The sequence below is a fragment of the Chiroxiphia lanceolata genome, chromosome 5 (genome assembly GCF_009829145.1).
Source record: "Chiroxiphia lanceolata isolate bChiLan1 chromosome 5, bChiLan1.pri, whole genome shotgun sequence".
Classification (NCBI taxonomy): Eukaryota; Metazoa; Chordata; class Aves; order Passeriformes; family Pipridae; genus Chiroxiphia; species Chiroxiphia lanceolata.
The window spans coordinates 2,081,273-2,099,132 of NC_045641.1; the positions used below are offsets into that span (position 1 = coordinate 2,081,273).

Below are 17,860 nucleotides of genomic sequence, written 5' to 3' on the forward strand. Positions count from 1 at the left end.
TCCCAGCCTGTATCCATAGGAAAAGTGGTGCAGCCCTCTGAACTAGCTTGTGGCCTTCCTCGACTCAACAAGATTCAACAAAGAGCCACTGGAACTAAGACACCTTTAAACAAAAACCAAACAACTGGTGTTTGAGCTGAGTTTCTTCATATTTGAGAAGAAGCAACAAAAGCCTCAACAGCCTTGGCTGAAATGGCAACAAGGAGCATTATGGGAGCAAATCTACCACTGAGAAAATTTAACCCCAAGCCCAACTTCTACCAACATCCCACTACACACAAGAGCTGAGTTATTTCTCCACCTCCTTGCTGCCCCAGGAAGGGACAGTTTGGCAGAGCAGAACCAGCTGGAGAGTTGGACAAATTCATTTTTACTGTCCCTGGGTGAGCCTGACCTCACATTATCAACCTGTTTAAGAGCCATTATTATCAATTTGTTTATTGAGTCATTTCTAAAATAATACTATACTGAAGGATTTATTTTTAAATTCCAGGGTGTCCCTATTGCTGTGTTACAGACTGACAGAGAGGAATCTCCCCAGGCCACACTCTCAGTGTAACCATCCCTTTACATCTTCCATTCTGATCCAATATTGTGTTTCCACATTTCCCTGTTTTCAGATGAGCCAGCCCCTCTTCCCTTCTTGCCCTCCAACAGTCCTACAAATCTGTCAGGTCATTTTTGAGACAAGGTGACCCCGGAGGGACACGGGCGGACAAAACCCATCCCGGAACGTGGCCCACATTTTATGCAGATGGGGTTGGAGCTCCGAGTGACCTGAGCTGAGCAGGGACAGGCAGTGACAGGAGCCTGGCTCAGGCAATTTGTCACAGCCAGCCTGTGACCCCCTGAGCTGAGGAGAGGGGGGAAATATGTGGAGAGACAGAGACACACACACCCGGAAGCAACTTCCATAGTCCGGGGAATAACAGGAATGAGCTGATGCAGAGTGACTGCTGCCACCTCAGAGGGGTCACTGGTGACAACTCAGGCATTGCAGCAGCAGTAATGTCCTCTGCCTGCTCAGGGTGGTGGCATGGACATAATTCCTGGAGTTATTTTAAAGCTTTGAGACGAGGTCAAAAGCCACAAGTGTATTATGGACATGGAGGGAAAAGCACAATAAATCCAAGTGACAGGATTTAGGAGCAAAATTGTCCAGACACCATCCCCTCTCGGGCTGGAATTTTAATGTGTCCTTACCAAAATGTCCATAAATCTGTCCCTCAAGTAGGTGTGCACCCAGATTACTATCAGTATTATTAGTATTGGTATTATTATTCTACAGCTATATCTTCCAAAATCCAGGAGAGACCCAGAGGTTCCTGCAGCAGTCTGACTGTGGCTCTGTGACTCTGTCTTCCACCCAAGGTCCAGGTTTCTAAACATGAAGGTATGACACATGCCTTAATGAACCATTAACTGAGGATAAGGCAATGGCAATTCCTGTATTTAAGCCCTTTTCCATAAACCTGTTCCAAGCACAAGGATCTAAAAATGTCAGAGAATTTACCCAGCCTTTAAAATGGTCCATTTTAATTAAAGCTGAGATCAGCTGCAACTAGGTGAGAGTGTAGTTTCCAAAGTCATCTTCTACCAGGAACAAGGAACAACTTGGAATCTGTTGCTGCCCTTTCTCAGGTTTTACTTCCTTTGTATCATTCACATCTCACAGCAAGTAAATGTGTTAGTGAAGAGGGTTTATATTCCAAGTACAGTATCTGAAAAGATGCTCCATCTAATTAGGCCTGTCCTAAGTCTGTGTCTCACTATCCATGCTGAATGTTTTAGGAAACTTAGGAATCACTTGTATCATGGAATGGTTTGGGTTGGGAGGGAACTTAAAGTTCATCTCATTCCACCCTTGCCATGGGCAGGGACACCTCCCACTAGCCCAGGTTGCTCCAGCCTGGCCTTGGACACTTCCAGGGATCCAGGGGCAGCCACAGCTTCTCTGGGCAACTGTGCCAGCCCCTCCCCACCCTCCCAGCCAGCAATTCCTTCCCAATATCCCAGCTAGCCCTGCCCTCTGGCAACTGGGAAGTCCATTCCCTGTGCCTGTCCCTCCAGCCCTCCAGGTTCCAACTTCAAACCACTTTCAAATCCCAGGGGATCTCAAGCTGCTCTTCCTGAGAGGTTTTGGTGGGAAGGGCCTTCAAAAGCCCATCCAGTGCCACCCCCTGCCATGGGTAGGGAGCACCTTCAAACTATCCCAGGTTGCTCCAAGCCCTGTCCAACCTGGCCTTGGACACTTGCAGGGATGAGGATGTGCCTCCCTCCCTTGAGTGGAGGGAAACAATACACCCCTCTTCCCATGGGAAAAAACAAGAGTCAACTTTGGAGCAACATGTTGTGCACCGGGAATGAGCCACAGGGAGCTTGTCCAGCACAAGGCTCGAGATCCCACAGGCCCCTCTGTCACCTTATTAGTTATTTTATGTGCCAGGAGTGGGAATTTTTATGGACACCACTGGAAAGCAGAGCAGCTGAACGCAGGCACTGAGTTCAGTGAGAGACTCAAAGCAGCCAACGTGAGCAGTTTTAAGGGAAACTGAACAAAAAAAAAAAAACATTTCCCTCCCCAAATTCCTGAGGTCACGAGAGCACTGACAGCCTAATGAATAGTTCAAAGCAGTTTTGGGCACTGCATCATGCTCAGATTTGGGGTCTTACAGAGCTCTATTGAAACAGCAGGACCCTCGTTGTTCAGATTTATTTTCTCCTTGACAGGAGGAAAGTGGCTGAGTTTTGATTTAAAGCTGGAGTTAATTTGAGGGGTGGGAACACCTTCCCCTGCTATAATTTATTCTTTTCAATGTAAACGATTCACCTGCTTGCTGGTAAACTTCACATGTGATTTAGTGTTTACAATCAGTTCTAATTATCTCTGTGTTCAGCAAGAATTCAAGACACTTTCCCAAGCTGTGGAACATGAGCATTTTAGAAGGTTTACACTCCCCTACAGGTGCCAAAACCCATCAAACTTTTTTGTGCCTCACTCAGCCCTCTGGCAGGTTAATGTCATTAATATATGATCTGATCCAATTTATCCTTTTCAAGGACAACCAGGAGCCACCCAACCTCTCCAGTCTGATTCATAAAACAAGTATCAAGCAGATATTACGCTCCCTCTGGCATCAGAAACTAAAACTGTGCTTTGTGATCCACACAAAAAAGGCTTGTTTCATTTTACTGAGTTCTCAGCACTGTAACTCTGCAAATTCTTCGCACCACCATTGTTTTGCCCAGCAATGCTAACAAGAGGAATTAAAAAAAAGAAGTCTTTATCAAGCTAATGTGGTCCTTGGGAGTGATTCTGCACTGCAAATATCACACACAATGAAGATGCAACGTTTCCTTTCCTTTCCCACAAGAATTCCCTTTGGACGACGATCCTGACAACGTTTCCAAGAACAGTTCTAGTGGATCCTGAGGAGCAGCACCAGCACAGTTCTCACTGGCTCCCACACCTTGCCACCAACAGAAAAGGGGCTGCAAAACCATTTAAGAGACTTGGGTTTTGTGATATAATAATTTTTTTTTTTGGTGATATAATTTTGTGATACAATTAATTCCGTACACGATTTCAAAGCTCTGCACCTGCCTCAGCTCAACTGGGCTCTGCCACACTCCAAATAACTGAGCTGATTTTTTCTCTTTTCCAGTTCATATCATCAATTAGGACTTTTTTTTTTTTTTTGCAGCAATCCAAGTGGCTGGAATATCCTTACCTGGGCTGGTTTTCCTGGGAAATATTCTCCCCTCTCTGGTAACCATTGTCAGCCACCTGAGTCGTGGATCTCTTCACAATCTGCTTGAGCTCCTGCTCCAAGCGATCCTGGATGGCTTTCACTGTCTCTGGGATTTTTTTCAGCTTGGCCAGCCCTTTGATGAGAATTCCCATGAAGACACTGCTGTTCTCCTCTGGATCCAGTTCCGTGTCTTCCTTGATTTCCAGCAGGCTCGAGTCTCGCACTGAAAAGAGATTTCAAAAGGCATAATCCAAGATTTAAAACTGTTAAACCCGACACCTGAGACCATCCAGAAGCAGCATCTGAACTCCTTTCCCTTCACAGAACTTCCACCACTTGGAGCAACCAAGGAATAAACAAGGAAGCACTTGGATTCTTGGGGGAACAGTGTTATTTCTGTTTGCTTGGGAGCTTTTTTATACATAAGTACAGTGACCTGGATGTCTGATTGAGTTAGAAACAGAGGATGACACAAGTTATGTGTTAGGAAACAGAGGAATCCCGGTGCAATTAAGATATTCATAAATGAGAAGGTACAACACCCCCACAAATCCCTTCAGTGTGTTTCAAGCAGCTAAAAAGCCCTAAATTTCTACCCCAGCTGTTTTAACTCATAATATTCTTCACCACCATGTCCAGCAAGCAAGGAATAAACAAGGAAACCAGCAACACTTGGATTTTGGGGGGAGGCAAAGGATATTTCTGTTTGCTTGGGGGCTTTTCTACACATAAATACAGTAACCTGAATGTTTGATTGATTTGGAAATGGTCCATTATTTAAGTTATGTGTTAGTGAGGAAATAGAGGATTCTAGTGTAATTAAGATATTTATAAATGAGAAGGTACCACATCCCTACAAATCCCTTCAATGTGTTTCAGGCAGCTAAAAAGCCCTAAATTTCTACCCCAGCTGTTTTAACTTGTTATATCCTTCACAAGAGCGGAATTTTCATTACAAACAGTATCGAGCTTAAGAGACTTCTGATTTATTCAGCAAAGTTTATGCTGCCAGAGCGACTCATTGTTTGATTTTATCTCGTTCTGCTTTATCACTTCTGCCAAGGGGTTGATGAAGTTACTCAAATCTTTTAGCAGGGCTTCTAAAAAGGAAAATAACAGGAAGAACTAGGGAGGGTATCGTGGATATGGCCCTGAAGTAACAGGGACTGCACAGGGAGAAATCCTGTTGCTAAGAGACAAGGGATGGGAAAGCAAGAGATACTCTGCTTGTTTTAAGTGTGTCCATTAAGCAACATTTCTTAATTTGCAGATAACACCCAGCAACAACAAAAGCGTGGTTCTGTTAAAGGCTGGGTGAAACATTTAATAAATATATTTAAACACTTATGGGAAGTTAAGTGTGTCTTCGAGGCAAACTCAGCTCAAAGCATCTTGGAAGATCCACAGCCACCAGATCCTTGGATAAAAATGAACCCCCCCCTGATGGCTGTTCCATATTCCTGGTGCTGAGCTTTGGGAAGGGCTGGTGGGTGACAGATGACTCCCATGGTTCCAACTCCTCAACAGATTTTTTTTTTACTTCAAAACTTCTCCAAGAAGCTGAATAAATGTCAAAAGATCCAGCAGGAGGATTGAAGGAACATGGCAGGGATGAGAAATGGCACGTCACGAGGAGCAGGAGCTGTCTGAAGCCGGAACTCTGAACGGAGGAGCAGCAGCAGCAGCTCTGAGTTAGAGCAAGACCAAGAAAACAATGTCCCAAAGAGCCCATATGGTGCCACTTCATAAATATAATCACAATAAACAGATAACACTCCTCTCAGTGCCAGCTCACACCGATTTCAGGCTCCAACAACGCAGAGAGTTGGTTCTTTGCAGCAGAGTGATCCCAACCACAGCCCCTCTGGCTCAAACCAAACCCACTGTTCCCACACTCCTCATCCCAACCCAGAAATGCTGCCAGGGAAGAGCAAGGTGGGAATGGATCCTGGGAGGGCACCACATGGGACAGGGAATGAGAGCAGGGTTTGGGTGAGGAGATGGAGGACGGGAGGCTGGGCAGGAGCCAGCAGGGCAGGACTGAGCCCAAAAAGCCAAGCTGGGCTGATCCCACAGCGGGGGCAGCAGGGCAGGGGGGGATTCTGCCCCTCTGCCCCCTCAGGGGAGACCCCCCTGCAGAGCTGCCTCCAGCCCTGGAAACAACAGCAGGAGCACGTGGAGCTGCTGGAGAGAGTCCAGAGGAGGCCCCGGAGCTGCTCCCAGGGCTGGAGCCCCTCTGCTCTGGAGCCAGGCTGGGAGAGCTGGGAATGTTCACCTGGAGAGGGCTCCAGGGAGAGCTGAGAGACCCTTGCAGGGCCTAAAGGGGGTCCAGGAGAGCTGGAGAGGGATTTGGGACATGGCATGGAGGGACAGGACACAGGGAATGGCTTCCCACTGCCAGAGGGCAGGGATGGATGGGATATTGGGAAGGAATTGCTGTCTGGGAGGGTGGGGAGGGGCTGGAATGGATTTCCCAGAGAAGCTGTGGCTGTTCTTGGATCCCTGGAAGTGTCCAAGGTCAGGTTGGACGGGGCTTGGAGCAACCTGGGATGGTGGAAGGTGTCCCTGCCCATAGCAGGGGGGGTTGGACTGGATGGCCTTTAAAAAGACCCTTCCAACTCAAAACTGTTCTGTGATTATGAGACATCAGGAAGATCAAATAGTGCTTCTTTTTCTCTCTCACACACACTCTCTTCAATTAAATTTGAACAAGCTACGAGACAAACAACTAGAAACACACAGAGTGCATTAATTTGTTTTTTTTAAAAAAGCAACAAAAACCCCAAGGATAATATAGAGACACCTCAAACAGGCATAACCAATAACACCAACTGGAAGTTAACAACTGGATGCAAACATATTCCTGCTCAAAGCTCTCCTCCATCACAGACCTTTCACCCCACGAGGCTGCAAAGCACTTTGAGTGCTGCAGACATCGTTTCTACCCACCCTCTTAATGCCATTTGTTATTCCCCCAAACCCACAGCACGCCAGGCACAAACACGGAAAACGAGCTCCTTGCAACGAGAGCTGTGAAAAGAGCACAGGAGGAAAGGCTTAACCTGTTGTTTTCTTTTAAAAACCCAAAATACCTTGTTTCTCTGAGTTCAGTGAGGATATTTCTCAGCTTGAGCAGCTTCTCAGAGCCCCCACCACGGCTCTGCAGCTCCTTTGTAAGCGGGTCGTGAATTATTCTTAATATCACACAACGAAAACCCAAGAGGGAGGAAATGGAGCCGTATCCAAATGGGAAGACAGCATTTAAGAGGAGTAAAAGCAGCAATCTTGCTGAGAACTCAGCCAAGCACACTCTGAGAGGAAGGCTCTTGCATTTCCAAAAGAGCAAACCCATTTCCAACGCCCCCCAAACGGTCAGGACGTGGATTTGCATCTCCGACAGACGACAGCTCGATATCTGGGAGCAGCACGTGGCACTGAAAGTTTTGTTAGATCTGAGTGTTTGATAAAACCTGTTTTCAAGTGTGTTTCCTGCCCGTTGTGCTTATTAAACAGGAATCCTGGGTGGATTTGGGGGCCTCATTCATCTGTGAGATGTGACAAGACGCCAACCCCGGGTAACCGAAGAGGCTCTATTCTCGCGTCTTCCGTGCTTCAAACGTCCTCTGCTGCCATTTCATGTCACCAAGGGGCTGTCTGACCACAAAGCTCTGGCTCAGGAATGAGCCCCTCCTGTCCCCTTCCTCTTCCAGAAAGGCATCAAAGGACACAGGCATTTATTAAGGAGCTCACCTCGAAAATTGCATCCCCACATGGGCAGAGGTGAAGGCAGGTGCCCCTACAGATCGGCCCTCAGAAGTGAAAGTTTTGCCTGTATTTACTCTTAAACTGGGAACATGAATTACTTTTGTTATTCATTTGGGTGAAGACAAAAGCAGGAGGCTGTCAGAACTTATTCCCATCTTCAAATCCCAAAAGGAAGGAGAGGGGTCAGCAGAACAGGGACCTTGGACTGTCACAGGGCCTCTTGAGGTGAGAGACCCTTGGGAGCCTGTCCTGAGGGGCAAAGGGGTCCAGGAAAGCTGGACATTCACCAAGGAGGAAATCCTAAAGGATAAAAACCAAGAGCTGCGGCTGGAACAAGGAAAAAAGGAGTTTCTGACCTCTGGAAGAAAGGACAGGCAAGGCAGGAGGAACACAAGGATGCTGTGAGGTTGCGAAGGGAGAAAAGAAGGGCCAAAGCCCAGTCGGGACTTAATCTGGCTGTAAAGGGCAATAAAAATGTTTCTATAAATACATCAGCAACAAAAGGAGGGCCAAGGAGAATCTCCATCCTCTGTTGGATGTGGGGGAAATAGTAAGAGAAGTTCAGGGAGAGCCTGAGGTACCAAATGCCTTCTTTTGCCTCAGCCTTTAACAGCAAGACCAGTTTCTGGGGGTACCCAGTGCCCTGAGCTGGAAAACAGGGATGGAGAGCAGAATGAACCCCCATAATCCAAGGGGAATTGGCTGATCTTCCTGTCCTAACAACCTCTGAAAACCTCTTGTGGAGGAGAACATGCAAATATGGCTTCTCAAAAGCCTCCTGAGACAACAACTTAAAAGAATGATTATTTTGCCTCATTCTCTGGTGGCCATTTTCAAAAAAAAATTCATCACTGAATCATTTTTTCACCTGAAAATGCACAACTTGGTGTTGTCACTAAAAGTTGAACCATGTGCATCACTGATTCCTTCACTTCCATGGTTTCAGAGGTGGAAGGTTCCCTGAACAGATCCCTGCTTTGATGATGCCCTATAAACCTTCCTTGCCAATTGGGAATTCCTTCATTTGTCCAGTTCTGCCGCTTCCCAAGAACCCAACCTGCTGTAAGGGCTGGTCTGATTCCCCCAAAAAGTCAATGCTGGTACCTCATTTAAGCAAAGCAGCTGAAGAAAAGGCTCTTGGGTCTTGTTTTTCACTCCAAAATTTGCTGCTGCTTGTTACTGAAAGTTTCATTAGCTGGGGGATTTTATGGGACTTCAGTAAAATTTAATGTGCTATTTTCCATGATTTATGTCCTTCTGATTATGCCCTTTCTGCCTTCAAACCTCTCAGAGAAAAGCACACGAGTTCATGGTGCCCCAAAGCCATCATTTCATACTTGAAGGAACGTCACCTGCTCATTCCTGGTGTTCAGTCCTTGTTCCAACACATTCATGGAGCCAAGGAGCAACAAATGGACAGTTACTGCAGAAATGGGAACTTTAAAAGATTTGGGGCATTTTCTGCTCTAACTATGAAGCCCAGAGGAAAAGCCAAGTTTAAAATCCTCCTAATCTACACAAGCATGAAAACCAAGTCTCCAAATAAAAAAATAAGTGCCCTGTGGTCAAATATCCGATGATGGGACCACACACAGGAATTAATAATGAAATTATACAGGGAGAGGAACTATGTGTTAACTCTTCTGGCTTTCATGGCTCTAAAATCTCCCTGATTTTCCCTTTCCTTCCCCAAACACACCCCCAGATCATTTACAGTTTAGGAAAAATGCTAGAGAAAAACCACCCAGATCCTCAGGAGAGGTCTATGAGAAAAAAAAAATCTTTTAAGTATTTATTGAGCACATTTGAAGTGGAAGCAACGGAGACAACGTGGCACAATGGCATTTTTGGAGTCACCTTTAAAACTGGATATTTAAAGCTCTGGCTCCTGCAGGGATTTTCTAGGAGCAAGTTCCCAGGTCTCCACAAGTTTTCACCTCCACAAAAATAGCTGTTTTTTGAAGAATGAGAGGCAGGAGCAGTAACTAGACCTGACCTTAGAACCACCACACTGCCTGGATTTAGAAGTTCCATTTCTCTCCTATCACTGAGGAAAAAAAAGGTCACTGAAGCAAATTGTCAATTCAGCCTCAAATTTACCTATGCCATCAATAACAATATTAATTTTCACCATCACAGCTCATCTTCTGTGGGATTCCTAAGCAGAATTCTCCCAAATTTCTCAGGAAAGGGCAACTCTTGGGCTTGCTGTGAACCAGGTGAGCACGTTTTATAGTTCCAGAAGAGCCTGGCAAAGCAGGAACCTCCACAAATACTCTTCAGAGTACAGAAGGTTCGAGCAGAGAAATATCATTTAAAAGTGGATTTATTTCTCTGAACTGGCATGAAGGGAAAATGTTACTGGTGAAGTGCCATATCTGCAATCCTCAGGTGAGCATTACTGAGGGCTTTGTTTATTTTACATGCAGCAGGAACAGCTTTAATTCCCTTATAAAGATTCTCCAGCACAAGGCAACACCTCCTTTGGGAAGGGAAGGCAGGAAGGACTCCAAATTCTGGCATCTTTGCTGAGACAAGTCGAGTGAGTCAGTGCTTTATAATGTCATCCATTAATATGCAAGGCCACTTTGTTTCATCAATAAAAAAGCCAGAAAGAACTTAAGTGACTAAAGGCAGGAACAGCTTTTGTTATGCATACACATAAGTTTTAAATTCTCTGCTAGTTGTGCAGTCCTGGAAAAGGCTACTTTTAAATAAAATTACAGGGAAAAAAATCTCCATAAGTACATTGTGCACTTGAAGCAAAACCATATGCATACTTTGTGCTGATCAAATGTTTTCTATTATGATCTGCAGCTTTCCCAGTCTGAGGGACACTTGCCCAGCACTTCACTGAGTGACACAGAGCAGAGTGAGGAGCCAAGGAAGAGATTTTCTGGTGTGCTGGGTGTGAAGAGCAAGAAGAGATCTGCAAAAAACAAGAACTTAAGGCAGATTTTTCAACTGGCCCAAACCAATTACTGGAGCTGAGGATGAAGCCACCAGAGCCTTTGTTTGCAGGTATTCAGCTGGTTTATGTTCACAAGCAGCCACTGCTTTTTGTACCCAAGAACCTTCACTTAAATCACCATCACAGGATGGTTTGGGTTGGAAGGGACCTTCAAGACCATCTTGTTCAATCCCCAACACCTTCCACTATCCCAGGTTGCTCCAAGCCCTGTCCAACCTGGCTTTGGACACTTCCAGGGATGGGGCAGCCAAATCTCCACAGATGTGACCGGGATTGACAGCGAACTGTGAGTCTTTAAAGGTGACAAGTGCCAACAGAATTGTTTTCAGAGCATATTTAAGGTTTGTGTTACACTGGCAATCAAAAAAAAAAACAAATCAGGAAGACATCAAAGGTATTTCCATTCTTCAGGAGGTCCATGTCCTGCTCTATTCTCCATCCATGAGATTCCCATCAGCTCCAGAACTTCAGATTTTTTGGTTTTCCTACTGTACAGAGGACTGATATTTTAGGTGAAAAACAGTGGCAGGCACTGCAGAACTCCCTCACTGAAAAGGAAGTGTTTTAACATTTACAGGGGTTGGAACCAGATGATCTTTAAGGCCCCTTCCAACCCAAACCATTCTGTTCACAGTGGTCAGACTGGGATTCAGATTTCTGTAGTTTGTTTCCTCAGTTCCCCAAAACCCTGTGATTTTTAGCAAGAAACTGAACTGAATTTCTCACTGAACACAGAGCAGAACAGGAATTCTTAAGTTTTTCCCTCAGAATTTTCATACAGTTCCCCTCTTCCAGGTTTTTTAATGCGGTTTCCAGCCCTGAAAGGTTCCCTTGTCAGATCACAAGTGACTCCTCACAAACCTCCACTCCACGAAAAAACAGCCCCAGGGCTCTGAGACCAGCCCTGCAGGAGGAGAGCTAAACAACAAAACCCCTACAAGAGCAAAAGATAAGAATAATCAAAGAGAAGGATCTAGGAGGGTAGTGTGACAAACCCAGAAGCAAAAGGACAAAAGAATTAATAAGGATGAGAAGGGAACACTCTCTGCATTTGAGGAATACTGAACCAGTCAGGTTTTGAAAGGAAGGGGGGAAGAGACTTAGGTCAACTCTGTATTATTCATCAAGGACAACCCCACTTATTAATCTTCTGAAACAATACAAGGATTAATTCCCCACCTCTGCAGCCCTTGCAAAGCCTCCCACGAAAGCACCAATAAAACAATGTTTTTGCTCAGTGTTTGTTGTAGCAGCACAAAGATCATCACTGGATTATTGCTGTGTACAGACACACCTTGAGCCAAAGCTCCCACAAGGGAAAGATTTGACCTTTTTGGCTCCAACACTGCAAAAAAAACCCTTCAGTAACACCCACACAAACCTCCAGGAAGTAATGGAGGGGAGACCCACACACAAACTGAGCCAAACTCATGATCAAAGTGAGAACAGGCACAGAAAATTAAGTGTATTTAACTGAAGCTGATGGGGACAGCAGGGGGGAAAGATGATTTTCCAAAATTAAAAAGCAGATAGGGCCAGTTCTGCCCCAGGACACGCCACTCCCTCATGGCACAGCATAAATCCCTCCCCAGGTTTTAGTCTCAGGGCCTCCTCTCAGCAGCCAGAGGTGGAGAGGGGATGATGTTCCTCCTGCTACTCCTGTAAAATCAGCTGAAGAGCTACAAATTCGTTCTGTGAGGGATGTGTATGACTTAAATACTCACTGCTGGAGCTTCCAGGAGTGCTGAACTGGGAGGTTTCCAGGAACTTCCGAGGTGTGGATAAATTAGTGACATCCATCAGAGGCACAGGAGAGGCATCTTTCACCAGGGAGCTGTGGGAGGGGAAACAATTAAAGCAAATAGTTTGCTGTTATTTACAATCTTTGCTCACAACAAATAACCCATTTATTCCTTAAATTTTAGATGCTCCTGTTCCCATAGCTTCCATCAACTTCTAATCCTTCCAACTCTTCTGTTTGCACCAGAAACCTCCACACTTTTTCCTCTCCTTCCTGTTCTGTGCATACCCAGGTGCATCCCATTCCAAAAGGACTTTCTTACTCAGGAGTTAAAGACTTTCTGCTTGGTCCTTTTCCTCATAAATTCACATTGTATTAATAGCCAGAAATGTGTCACACTGCACAGTGACAGCTGGACGTGGCAAGAAGACACAAGAAATCATTTTTAGGAGGAAAAAAAATGCAGAGGGCTCCTATAATGGAGTTCAGGATGTTTGCTCAGAGGTCAAAATGCTTATGGAGACCTGCAAAAATAAGGGTATCCTGCTTAAGAACCACCTGTATTCCTTATACACCTACAAAACCACGCTTTCAGGGATTAACTGTGCATTCCAAAGTTGGATAAAAGCCACTTAAAACCAATACAAGAAATAATTATAAACATTTTTGCACCCTGGTCAACCAGCCAGCCCAGGGCAGTACATTAAACCAAAGCAACAAACTGCCCTTGCTGGGAGAGTTCAAGTCATCAAATATCCAGGATGTGCAACAGGGAAGGTGGAAAAGAAGACAAACCAGAATAATAGAAAGGTCCCTGCAGCAGCCACACCAAACTCCAGTTAATTAGCAGTGCCCCAGACTGGGTACACCAAAGCTTTGTGTCTGTTTTTAATTAACAAGATGAGTAAGGAAGGGGCTGCTGACTTGCCAGCAACGCTCCTTTCAAGGAAATTTCAATTTTAATCAGTCCTTTATTTCATAAATTCATTTCATGCAACTTCCTGTCTCACCTGTTCTTTTTGGGGAGGCAGATTTTTAGTCCTTCTCCTCATAAAATGTTAATTTATCTTTTCTCTGCATCTTTATCATATGTTGGTTCCCCTTTTGCTCCCTGCCCCTGTTTATTCCAAACACTGTGTTTCTCTTTTCTAGGCACTGCCTTCCTTCCTTCCCTTCAACAACTCTTGCCCTCAAACACAGAATCAGCAAAATTAGGAATAAACAGCCAGGTGCCCTCTACTTCAGGTGAATTCCCAGAGGTACCAACCAGGTAAAGAAGTTTCAACATCTTTAAAACACCTTGGAAACACAACAAAGCCAAGAGAATTCAGCTCTGGCTTCAATATTGTGGCCTCCATCTATTAACCTTTAAAAATCTGCTTAGAAACTTTATGGTTACATCTTTTAAAATTTGGATGTTTGCTAGAAAATGAGCCATTTTCCCCCATCTTCTTCCCTTTGCCTGACCTGAGCCTTACCATCATGACATTTGTAGGAAAGGTGGAAGTACCAGGGAAGGAAAAGAGTGGGAATTGGGCTCAGCAGAACTCTCTGGGAAGCAGCAAAAACCCAAGAGAACCAGCAAGCAAAGTGAAGGAACGAGAAAAGGACTGAAGGTCCATCAACATATTTGAGTTTTCCTGCTCTCCACGGCCATAAAAATGAGGAATTTGCATGGCAAAAATGAAAAGTTGGGGTGTAAGTTGATGGCACTCTCCCAAGTTCCTACTTAGGACAGGGGGAATGTTGTCCTCTTCTCTCCCAGACCTGCTACCCCCCAAACCCACCTGACAACCAGCCTGTTTGTACCCCAGAACCTTCATTAAAATCCTCATCACAGACTGGTTTGGGTTGGAAGGGACCTTAAAGCTCATTTCATTCCAACCCCTGCCATGGGCAGGGACACTTTCCACTATCCCAGGTTGCTCCAAGCCCCGTCCAGCCTGGCTTTGGACACTTCCAGGGATGGGGCAGCCAATCTCCATAGATGTGCCAAGTGTCAACAGAGTTCTTTTCAGAGCATATTTAAGGTTTGTGTTACACTGGCAATTAAAAAAAAAACCAGGAAGACAGGAAGCTGAACATGAGCCAGAGTGTGCCCAGGTGGCCAAGAAGGCCAATGGATCCTGGCCTGGCTCAGGAACAGTGTGGCCAACAGGTCCAAGGAAGTGATTCTGCCCCTGGGCTGGGCACTGGGGAGGCCACCCCTGGAGTGCTGTGTCCAGCTCTGGGCCCTGAGCTCAGCAAGGCCCTGGAGGGGCTGGAGCAGGGGCAGAGAAGAGCAGCGAGGCTGGGGAAGGGACTGGAGCACAAGTGCTGGGAGGAGAGGCTGAGGGAGCTGGGGGGGCTCAGCCTGGAGAGGAGGAGGCTCAGGGGAGACCTCCTCACTCTCTGCAACTCCCTGACAGGAGGGGGGAGCCGGGGGGGGGTTGGTCTCTTTTCCCAGGCAACCATCAGCAAGACAAGAGGGCTCGGTCTCAAGTTGTGCCAGGGGAGGTTTAGGTTGGATATTAGAAAGAATTTCTTTGTAGAGAGGGTGCTCAGCCATTGGAATGGGCTGCCCAGGGAAGTGGGGGATTCTCCATCCCTGGAGGTTTTTAAGAAGTGACTGGATGTGGCATCAGTGCCATGGGCTGGGAACCACAGCAGTAGTGGATCAAGGGTTGGACTGGATGATCTCGGAGGTCCCTTCCAACCCAGCTGATTCTATGATTCTATGACACCAAAGGTACTGAAAGGACAGGACTTCCATTCATCAGGAGGAGCATCTCCCGCTCTATTCCCCATCCATGACGTGTGGGACGGGAGATTCCCATCCGCTCCAGAACTTCAAGAGTTGGGTTTTTTTACTACACAGAGGTGAAAACCAACGGCAGGCACTGCCCAAGTGCCTCACTTTCCCCAGGGCAGGAGGACTGTTGCCCTGTCCCCCCCCGAGCCCGGACGCACCCGATCCTGCCCCTGTCCTTGCCGCGCTGGCCCACGCGGTTGGTGGATTTGATGTAGAGGTGCCGGTGCAGCTCGTCGATCAGCACCAGGTGCAGGTTCATCTTCTTGCTGTGCAGCTCCAGCCTCAGGTCGCTCAGCCCTTCCACCTGCAGCAGGGGACCTTCCAAGGAATCCACGGCCGACACCTGCCGGGAAAACACGGGACAGCTTTGAAATCTTAAATCTCCTGTGAATATTGTTCGTCCCTCAGCACTTCGCTCTTTGGGCAGTGAGGTGTCTGAATATCGGGATGATTTTATCCCTAAAATCCTTTGTAAAGCAGAAAACCTTGAAGTAACAGTTCTTTATTTCTATTCCTAAACCAAAGTTCAACATATGGAAGGGTCCAGTTTCCAAAAAACTCACATCTAAGGTGCAGTCTTCAAATATTTGGAGCACGTGTGTAAAACAAGTTAGTGAGAACACAGTTCATTAATATAATAATTAACTGGTATAATTATTATATTAAATTATAATATTATAATATTTATTTATAATATTATAATAATTTATAATAAATTATAAATATTATTATAATAAATTATAAAAATTATACTAATATAATATACAATATAACATAGTATAATATTATATATATTACATGTATACTATAAAATAATATTATAAAAATATAATGATTTTCATATTTTTATAGATATATGTTTACATATTTTATATATTCTTTGTATATTCATTATTCTATTATCTTGTTATATTATATTGTTATATATTATAATATATATTATACATAATATTATATTATATTATTATATTGCATTATAATTATATATCATTATATTATATGATATATTATATATAATATAATATTTTATTATATTATAATTATATATCATTATATTATATACTATTAATATTATTTATCATTTACATATTATTCCATTTTTATATATTTCATACATTTATATATAAATACATATTTATATATTTACAACTATTATGCATTTATAGAAATATATATTTATAAAAATACTATATAAATATATATTTCGATAAATATACATAAATGTATATTTTTATATCTTTATATATTTATACATAATATATGCAAATATTATCTGATAAAATGATATTATGATTAAAATACTACATTATTCTATAATAAAATATTATAATAAATATCAAGGCACATTTTATCCCAAAACAGGAGGATTATCAAGTAGAAAACTGTCAAAACAAGATCCTGGCACTGATGTTGGACTGCTGTTACTCTTTTTATTACATTATTACATTGTTCTCTAAACAGAACAAGGAACCTAAATTTCATTGATATCCTAAAAACAAACATGGACAAAACCCAAATATTCCCCCAGGAATGATAAATCACTGCCTAAAAGCAACAACTTCACATCCCTCCTGGTTTTCTATTTCACTTCCACAGCTACTAATAAATAAATAAAAGCGAAGGGTCCCTCTTGCAGCTTCCAAAAACCTCAGCGGTGATGTTGTAAGAAACCAGGAACAGCATGTTGGGCATGCAGAGGGTTGAAAATAAAGTTTAAAAACCCCTTCCCTACTAAGGGAAGATGCTGGTGGTGAAACAAGAGGTTTGGGCATACAGAGGTTGAAAATAAAGTTTAAAAACCCGTTCTCTGCTAAGGGAAGATGCTGGTGGTGAAACAAGAGCTTTGCTTGCACTGGAGGATTTTGGTTCATAACAAACCTGTCAGTTAAACATTAAAAATTAAAAGGCAGGAGATAACAGTGAGCAGAGCCCAGCCAGGGGCTGGTCCCTCAGTACCAGTAAATATTATCTCTGCTCCAAGAACATCTATCACCAGTGAATTCCATTGCTTGCCTGCAGGTCAGGAATAACCCTGGAATAGCCCTGGGACAGGCAGGCTGTTTAAATTAGGAGCAGTTGCTAAGAGGAAGCTGCACTTTTTTCCTCGCTCCCGAAAAATTTTTGTCAGGAAATCCCTCCCTGTGTATTCCCTTCTCTCCATGGATGAGGAAAGAGTGCAGCCTGCAGGGTGGAGCTCAGTCTGGAGCAGGAATTAGTGTCCCAGTGTTAATTAATTCATCAGGCTCCTCCCCAACCCCATCGACCAGCACTTACTGGACATCCAGTGTATCCATCACTGGACACACTCGACACAAAGCACCGTCCACCCTCTTCCTTCCCAGTATCCATCTGGGAACAGCCATGGAAGCTGGGCCAGGACACATCAGGAACCCACCCAGGCCACAGATGAAGCAAAAACCCCGATTTCCCTCTCCCAGAAGGAGAGGACACCAAATGCCAGAGCACACCCAGACGGAGCAGCTCAGCGGACACAGCTCGGAAACCTCCGGCAGAAGCGGAAGCTCCAGTTTTCCTCTTCTTCCTTTGGCAGCAGGGAGGGATGTGCCTAAAATTTCCCAATTCCATAGGCACTGTAACCCCCTCACACACAGTCACTACACTGCCCCAGCTTGGAAGGGACCCCTGGAAGTTTCTCATTCCGCTTCCAAGCAGGTCTAACTTCCCCATCGGCTCAGGGGTGGAACATCTGGAGACTCCCGGTGCCTCCTGATCTCCTGGGGTTTCATCCCTCCCATCCAGAAGGATTTTCTCCCTGTGTCCAGCCAGGACTTGGTGATGGTCACCTCTGGTTTGGGCACTTCTGGAGGAGTTTGGCTCCA

The 17,860-nt window shown here is 44.7% G+C and overlaps 1 protein-coding gene across 1 annotated transcript in view; it reads right to left on the reverse strand.

The window, feature by feature from the left end:
• EXOC4 (exocyst complex component 4) overlaps positions 1 to 17,860 on the reverse strand; it is a 304,003-nt gene that overhangs the window by 246,096 nt on the left and 40,047 nt on the right. Inside the window, 3 exon segments of the mRNA XM_032687270.1 lie at positions 3,732 to 3,975; positions 12,213 to 12,322; positions 15,179 to 15,363. Of these exon segments, the coding sequence (XP_032543161.1) occupies positions 3,732 to 3,975; positions 12,213 to 12,322; positions 15,179 to 15,363 (539 nt within the window).